At 37.0% G+C, this 8,995-nt stretch overlaps 1 protein-coding gene across 1 annotated transcript in view; it reads left to right on the top strand.

Moving 5' to 3' along the window:
- The window catches only part of SYNE1 (spectrin repeat containing nuclear envelope protein 1), a 246,498-nt gene that overhangs the window by 128,743 nt on the left and 108,760 nt on the right, over positions 1-8,995 (top strand). The window contains exons 78-85 of the mRNA XM_017739429.1: positions 1-14; positions 660-804; positions 1,806-2,024; positions 2,871-3,133; positions 4,629-4,794; positions 5,032-5,187; positions 5,386-5,538; positions 7,932-8,114. Of these exons, the coding sequence (XP_017594918.1) occupies positions 1-14; positions 660-804; positions 1,806-2,024; positions 2,871-3,133; positions 4,629-4,794; positions 5,032-5,187; positions 5,386-5,538; positions 7,932-8,114 (1,299 nt within the window). The remainder of the gene's footprint in view (positions 15-659; positions 805-1,805; positions 2,025-2,870; positions 3,134-4,628; positions 4,795-5,031; positions 5,188-5,385; positions 5,539-7,931; positions 8,115-8,995) is intronic.

Below are 8,995 nucleotides of genomic sequence, written 5' to 3'. Positions count from 1 at the left end.
GAGCGGTTACAAAGGTAAGGTATATTCTTTCTTCTTCTTTTTTTTTCCTCTTCCTTCTGAAGAATCTGAAAATTAATTGAAATTTTTTAATATTTGTGCTACTTACGAAAGAATTTTATATTGGGGATTCAGAGCTCCTAGATTCTGTTTTCTACCCTTGACTGACTAGTTGTGTGATCTTAAAGAAGCTCTGATAGAATTATATTAAGCTTGGAACAGCAAGGAGAAGAGGAGTAGGGAATAATTCTGTATTTCACCTGACACAAGATCTATGCGCAAACAAATGAAATTGAAGCAGACATTTTGAACTAAAAGGAAATACCTTTTTAAAAAACATAACTATGTTTCTTATTATTCCTGAATGTTCTGAATTCCATACGTTTGGGTAGGTTTAAAACACCACATAGGCAGTCTCTGAGGAAAAGTCAAATAAGGGCTATTAAATGCCCGGCTGTGGTTTCTGTGAAGCACATATCTGAAAATCTGGAGCATATGTTTCTGTGTATGCTGTTTCCCAATAATCTTTCTGTTTCTTGGAAAATACTGTGTAACAGCATAACTAAGCAGTTACATTGAAAACTAGGTTCAATCATATTTCTGATTTTCAAATGGTTTTATATTGCATTAAGTTGTTCTTTCTGGAACTGTATTTGTTTAAGGTGTGCTTCTGAGTGGCAGGAGTACCAGATATCAAGGCAGAAGGTTATTGAAGTGATGAATGAGGCTGAGAAAAAATTATCTGAATTCTCAGTAGCTAAAGCTGCTTCTTCTCATGAAGCAGAAGAGAAATTGCTAACACATAAGGTAAGGTACTGATAATTGCATGAAATCATTCTGTGTCAAGTGAAAATGAATGTATATTATGTAGGTCCCTATCTGTGGTAACATGAATTTGAGTTTTTACATCTTTACCTGTAGCGCTTAACTGTGTCATAACACACCAAGAGATGTTTTGTGTTGTGCAAAACACAAATTTTGTTTGTGTGGTGATTGAGGCAGGTATTTTTAGTCACTTTTCAGCTTGTCTCTCTATGTGCCCATGACTGTAGAGAAGTGCAAAGAGTCAGGAGGTTCCTAAAAGCCGTGGGTCTGTAAACCCCAAAATTACAAGCAACTCAGATCAATAGAAACATCCATGATCACATGATCACATGAAACAGTTTTGGATCACATGAAACAGTTTTACTAGGACAGGAAGAGTTGGAGTTTAATATTAACTCTTCTTTAGTCTAAAAGCAAGAAATATAATTTTAAAAATTACTTTCTCTTCTTGTGTTTAGGGTACTAACCAATTGCCTTAATATAGGCAGTCAGACATGCTGCCAGCTGTGTCTCTGTGAAATCAAGAATCTCTCCTAAGAGTAATGTCCTCTCTGCCAGCTTCATGAGAATGTCCTCAAATCCTTGGGCATCTAAAATGTCCTTAAAGATAAACATGACATAAATGTACACTTAAACACCTGAATTTCTTCTTTCATTTTTAGACTTTTTAGAAGTCAGTCTTTGCTATGAGAAGGACCCTGAATGCTTATTTTCATCCTTCTTGAGGGGGATATCAAGGAAGGGAAAAGCTGATTACTCCAGATTTGTGCTGCTTCCAGAGACAGGGATTTTGGACCAAGTAGCTGTAGCTCAAATACTGCATATAATAATTATAAAAATAAAGTGAGATCTAGCCACTTCACTCAGCATACAGTACCTCCTCCTCGTCTGCAGTGGATGGAAGCTGTTCATCTACCTGCATGTTGAATAGTAATGAGTTGTCTTGTAGGAAGGGAAAAGAGTGCTTATTTTTGCTTTTTCAGACTCTCGTGTCCGTAGTGAATTCTTTCCATGAGAAGATCACAGCCCTAGAAGAAAAGGCTTTGCAGCTGGAAAAAATCAGCAATGATGCCAGTAAGGCATCTATAAGTAGATCCATGACAACAGTTTGGCAGCGCTGGACACGGCTCCGGAATGTAGCCCAGGAACAAGAAAAAATTTTGGAAGATGCAGTGCAGGAATGGAAGAGTTTTAATGATAAGGTAAATTCTAGTCCTGGTAAATCCTCCTTTGTACATAGGTTTACACTCATGATGCTGCCTTATTAATCATCTTGTGGTAGAGAAAACTGATAGCAGGAATAACCGATTTCTTTCCTCAGGTCAGCAAAACACAGCTATGGAAGATCCAGGTTTAGAATCATTGCCTCCAAAGTTTGGACTGTTCTGTATGCATACATGTATAGTACATATAGAGTTGTTTTGGTTTCTGGTGGTTCTTCAGAATCTACTTCTCTGTTTCCTTTCCTCAGGTGTTCTGTTCTAGATTATGTCAACATCTTTTTTTTTATTCTTTCTTCTTCTCTCTTCTTCTCTTTTGTATCTCTGTTTTTTCTCTCTTTCTTCACTCTTTCTTTTTTCTTGTTGTCTTTTTTCCCTGAAGAGTATGAAGTTGCTCTTTTTAAGCATAAGCAGTTGATGATAGTGCCTGACAATGCTCATTGGTCATATGTCTCTTTTTTTCCCCTTATATCCTATCTGACTCCTTTTATCTGTCATTGTCCATTATTTATGCCCAGGTGGCAGGTTCTCTGGGAATGAGGATAATCATTTTGTTAAACATATGACTTGTGCCAAATATGTGTGTGCCCCAGGGTAGAGCTCTAGTTCCTATGGCAATAAATATAATAAATGCTAAAAAATATAACAAGCCACCCATAGCTGGACAAAAAAAAGTCCCTTAGCAAGTCCTAATGCCCTGTGAAGAGCAAGGGATCTGGCACAGAAGAGCACAAGCCCTATACCACAACAGTTTTATAGAATCTAAATGTACAGCACTGGGTCTAGCACCTTTTGGTGTCAGTTGTACTAGCTTCTTTATTTCCATAGATTCAGAAAGCCACCATAGCTATAGATGAGCTACAAGGTCGCTTACCAGAAAGCTCCGTGGAAAAGGCATCCAAGACAGAGCTTCTGGAACTCCTGGATTACCACAGCAGTTTCCTGCTGGAGGTGGACCACCAGCTGTCATCTTTGGGCCTGCTCAAACAGCATGCTGTTAGCATGCTCCAGGATGTGGAAGTAAAGCCTCCATCTCAGAAGGAACTACCAGTTATGCAAGAAATCAAAGCAATGCAAGATCGATGCCACAAGTAAGGCAATATTTTAAAAGATTCACTAGAAAAATGGTACCTTACAGTTCATTATTAAGAGCTTATGTATCCTATTTTTATCATTAGCAATTACCACGCTTAAATAAATATTAGTTACTACTTTTAAAATAAGCATCAGTTTTAATTTAAAATTTTTTAATTAATTTTGAAATACCTTTTTTACATTATTTTTTATTTCCATCAGAAGGAATATGCATTTTAGAATATGTACTTCTCGCCTTGCATAATAATAGTAATTTACATAAAAGCTGCATAAAACTGCATTAAATGTATAACTGATTTTAAACATTTCCATTGCCTCTCATATTAACAGTGCCCGTTTATCTTTTTGTATCCTCTTTTGATGAGTTTATCACTTTGTTTCCCTTGTTTGAAGCACTTAGGTATCAAAAGTAGGTCCTGTATGACATTTACAGAGGAATTTAGAGCATATGCAAACAAAACATACCTTAACATTTCACCTTGTGGCTATGCAAATGTTTGTCTAAATCTAAAACATCTCCCTGTCGTGTAGAAAATGGGAAGTTTATGTTAAGTTTCAAGACACATACCTACATCATAACTACACTAAGATGCCATTAGCTGGATCTCCCCAGTGGGAAAAGGGAGAGAGGTAGAGAATGGGAATCCTTGCACCAAGCCTGTGCAAAGTTTATTGTGTGTGTGTATAAATGATTAGAGTGGAATAGCAATGCCTGTATGTGTAGATGCAAGCACTTTTACAACTCCATTTTTTACATAGAATTGGTTTCTAAGATACCGGGTCTGTGATGACCTCCTGCTCATGATTCGTCAATGAAAGGCTATGCGAACATAAATGTGGGAATATCAAAGTAAGATCCATGTCACCTGTATAAGAGCTACAGGTAGTCCAATAGAACTTTGAAAGAGGTGTAATTTTTTACAGGAGATTCAAGTTCTTGAGGAAAGTGCAGAAATTCTGCCTTAGTGGAAGTGTGGAAATAGTCCGTGTTCAGATATTTGATCCATAATTTAGGCTAAGTATTCTGCCAGTGCAGATCCCATCAATAGGAGTGGAATTTATGTCATGTTATTTTACCATCAGGACAGATTAAGTCTTGCTCTCTAATTAGTGTAGAGAAATAAACAAGCATAAGATGCCGTTTTTCTGACCTATTTTAGAAGTTTATTTTAGAATGACAATGAATAATCCTAATTTGTGCCCTGCAATTGCCCGTTTCCTCCACTGACATTCAGGGCAGTCTGTGGTGATGAGCTCAGATGCAGGGATTTCTATTGTAAACATTTGCATTTTTTCAAAAGAATTGCGTGCTTGATGTCCAAACACATAAACCCAAAGAATGGACATGAAAAATTTAATTTACTTAAATTTATTTTTCTGGATGTGGTGCCATCAATCATGATCTTTATTATTCCGTATTTTTTGACAAAGCAATGTTTTTAGACATTGCTTAATTCTTCACAAATAGTTATTGTTTCTTTCTTTCTGAAGTATGCAACAGAAAGTTAAAAAGGGTGTGAAGATGGTGAAACAGGAGCTGAAGGAGCGTGAGGAGGTTGAAGCAGAGATTAATATTGTGAAGTCCTGGATCCAGGAAACAAAAGAATATTTATTAAGCCCTGATGCAGAAGTGGACATTCAGCTTCAGGAGTTGCAGGTATACCAAATCTGTCAACTTCTAAATTGCAATATTTATCTTCATTTTATCTGTTAGTGAATATTAATAAATATTCACTAACACAAATTCAAATTAGATTATATTCATGAGTTTTTGAGTAACCCACTGGACAAACTGATAATGCATGAAGTAGATCATGGACTGTGATATTTTATTTTAAAGATATTTAAGATGTATTCTCATTGTTCTTAACAATACTGTTTTTTCTGTCATTAGTCTCTCTTTGGTGAAGTTACTACTCATCGCCAGGCTGTTGAAAAACTGGCTGAACAACAACAGAATAAGTACTTGGGGCTTTATACCATTTTGCCTTCTGAACTCTCTCTTCATTTAGCAGAAGTTGGACTGGCCCTTGTAACTGTGCAGGATCAGGTAAAGTGCAGTAGATAAGGCATAACAGATCTATAGCCCTTCATTAGGCTTTATAACTTGGTATCCTGCTGTGGCCAAACTGTAGCAACACAGAATAGTTTTATTACCTTCATCCTTGGAATTAAAATTAAATGAAAGTTAATTTCCTTTAAGGAGGACTGATTTCTGATTACTGAATTTAATTCTTATTGTTGACAGATTCAAACCAAAGAAAGAGAAACTCAGCAAATAAAAACATTGAATCAAGAGTTTGATCAGAAGATCCAGGGGATAGCAAATGAACTAAATACCATTCTTTCCAAACTGAAAAAGAAAACAAATGATATAGCACAAGCTAAACTTGAACAAAAGGTAAGACAAGGCTTTCCTTATGTGGTTATGCCATAAAGTTTTCTGAACTGGTAAACTCACTTCTTACCACAGTGTTGTTTGTGAAGACTTGCAGGACACATTTTTTTAGTGTACTTCAACAAAAGAATTATACAGAAATAAGGGTTGACTGATGAGATTTTTAAAGCTATAGTCTTTGCAAACTGGCTCACACAGGGTCTTGAGTGAGTAACAGAATTTGGAGGAAGTAGCTGACCGCTAAAGTCAGGTAAACAAAGTTTCATTGTTCCTTTTAAATAATGAGTATGACTCCAATCTTGGAAAGCCTAAGGAACCTCCAAACTGCTGCTTGTTCTTCTCTGTACTGAAATGATCATTCTTTATTTATGATCAGTAGATCAATAAATTTTACTTAACTTGTAGTCCACCTCACATCATTTGGTTCAATAATGAGGTAAAGTACTACTTATGCAGTTAAGAATAATGCAGGGGACTCCTGGTTCTTTTCGTGGGTTTTCTTAATCTTAGCTATGTGCAACACTCAGAAAAGATCATCTGTACTGAAGTGTAAGGGCCGAATTAGGATTATCATATGAGAGTAAGGGATTTTGGGGAGAGGAGATGTGGGAGAGGGGTTGGCTGAGGGTTTGGGGGTTTTTTGTTGGTTTGTTATTTTAACTATGGAAAGATAAATTGGACCGAATTATTGTCTGAAATTAAGCAAAGCATAAATAGGAGATTTAGCATGACTGGTATGTCATGAATTACCTGTTTATTTTCATGAGATGCTCAAGATGTTCCAAAATACTGCTTGCTTTGCAGGAAGTGTCACTGAACTATATCCCTCGTGTATCTCCTTGATTCTAGTAAGAAAGCAGAAAGCCAGTGAAATCTGCTTTCCCGTGTTGCATAAATGAAAGCTCTGTGTCAATGCAGATGTAGTAACGTTCCAACAGCTTTTATGTCAGCATTTAGCTGATACTCCTGAGATTGGGTTGGCTTTGGTTACAGCAGTAAATATTTTTATATTAACATTGAAACTGATCGTGAAAAAATAAAATAAAAATCTGTTTTAAATCCATGTGACCCAAGTCAAATGGATCCTTCCCTCACAAACAGCACAAAAATTCTGTAGAATATCTGTAGTAAGTACATTTATTTATGCCTGCTGAAATATGTGTGTCTTTGTATTTAGATGAGCAGTTCAACATCTGTCTTTGTGTCTACATGTAGACATGTCGACAAGTTCGTGGAATAATACTGATTTATCATAACGACTGATCGTAACTTGCTCTCTGAGATGTGTCTGCCAGGACAGCCCTAACCTGAAGAGCCTGAAGTAACTCCTTGAAGCACCTGTAGCTAGAGCAGTGTTTTGAATGATTGCAATTTAAATTTGTAGAAATAATTGGAGAGAGGGTAGGATGTTCGTCCAAGCAGTGGGACAAGAGGCAGTGGGCAGAAACTGAGGCGCAGGAAGTTCCACCTGAGCATGAGGAAGAACTTCTTTACTGTGCAGTGACCGTGCACTGGAATAGATTTCCCTGGGAGGCTGTGGAGTCTCCCTCACTGGAGAGACTCAAGAACCATCTGGACCCAATTCTGTGCCATGGTCCCTAGGATGACCCTGCTTGAGCAGGGAGATTGGACCAGATGACCCACTGTGGTCCTTTCCAACCTAACCTGTTCTGCGATTTTGTGACTTATTTTATTTATGTTACAAAACCCATGGATTTTTAACAGCTAAGATATAAAAGACAAATACAAAAATAACCAGTAGCCTCTCCTCAAGAAACTGTAGCCCACAAGTTTACTATAAATCTTTAAGAAATATGGAAAACTTTTTAGGCTTCCTTTTCAAAATACTTATGAATATTGTAAGAAAAATTGATTTTAAACTCTGTTTCTGTTGAAACAGTCTAGCATGATCAGACTGCTCCTGCATCAAGATCATGCTACGAAAATGCAAGTTTCAAATGAAAATTTAAGTTTTCATAATCCATTAATGACTAACTACATTTTTATGAGTTTATAAAGTTATATTTTAAGACAGCAATAAAACAAACTCCTTTTCTAATAAATAAAATCCTTGTCATGGCAGTTTGTGCTGACAGTTCATTTCAGAAACGAACACAGAAAGATGCCTGAGAACAGTTGATGTCACACTGAAGTGATTCAGTCTTTGGCTATGGCAGGGAGAACAGTTATCCATTTCAGCCAGGAAGTCAGAGAAGAAAGAGTAACAGCACATACTTCAGAGATGACCAAACGTCCTGCTGTTCCGCTTTCCTGCTTAAAAATGGAACAAACTATGGAGACTTTGGACAGGGATAAAAGTTTCAAGTTGGACTAGAAGTAATCAAGCAGAAAGCTAACACTTCCTGGATCACTGATTTTATTGTTTTTCTGTCTAGATCCTTGGTGAAGAGTTGGACAGCTGCAATATAAAGCTGTTGGAATTAGATGCATCAGTCCAGGACTTTGCAGAGCAGAACGTACCCCTGGCTAAGCAGCTGGCTAACAGGATAGGGAAACTCACTGCACTGCACCAGCAGACCATACGGCAGGCTGAGTACAGAGCAGCCAAGCTCAGTCAGGTATGATCTTCATTCCTTTCTGCTGTTTCCTCTCAGAAGCAGAAGGAGCATGCAAACATCTCATTTATTTTCCTGTAGTAATGCCGGAAGGGACATTCCTTGACACATCTGCCTATTATTAGTCAGGGCTTGCATCACATTCCAAAGAGACACAGTCAGGTCAAATCAGAGGGTGAAATAATTCTGTGATGCTGCTTTAACACCCTCTTGCATGAGTCACCTGCTGGTTAGTTCCTTTGGTGCCCTAAAAAGATTATAGATCTCAAAACAGTAGCATGCCAGATCTTATTGTGCTTTTCAGGGTCTCTGTTTTGTCACTGTTGCCTATATTTGCAGCATTAAAAAAAAAAAAAGTTAAAATTATTTTGTTCTAGTCTCAATCCATAGAGGGTGAATATAACTTATAGATTCAATAGAAAAGCTTATATACAATGGCCCTGATAATGCATAATATTTATGCAACATTTTGGCATTCATAAAGATGCATCCCTTGTGGTTCAAAGTCCCTGAAACTCTTTCTCCTTTTTTGTTCCCCTAATTGTTCTTATTCCAAAAAAACTCTTGCTAAAAGAAAATAATTGGATTTTCTATGGTTCTGCCATCAATACCCTGATAATTTATGAGTTCTCTTTTCTACACACATAAGGATGCTTCTGTAGGGCTTGAAAAAGAAAACTTTGAGATATTCTCTTCAGTTTCCCTGAAAAAAATTTTAAGAAGAGATAGAAAATTATTATCAAAGAATTCAGTCAAAGGTACTTGGTAAAGGGATCTAATGTTAGGATATTTTTGTTCAGCACTAAGAAATCCACTTATCGTGAAAAAGGATCGGTATTGAAAACTGCTTGCAAATACAGTTTGGTCATCTGGGATTTGATCCA

The sequence above is a fragment of the Corvus brachyrhynchos genome, unplaced genomic scaffold, assembly GCF_000691975.1.
Source record: "Corvus brachyrhynchos isolate BGI_N302 unplaced genomic scaffold, ASM69197v1 scaffold14, whole genome shotgun sequence".
NCBI classification, from domain to species: Eukaryota; Metazoa; Chordata; class Aves; order Passeriformes; family Corvidae; genus Corvus; species Corvus brachyrhynchos.
This window is presented reverse-complemented; position numbering and strand designations above follow the sequence as displayed.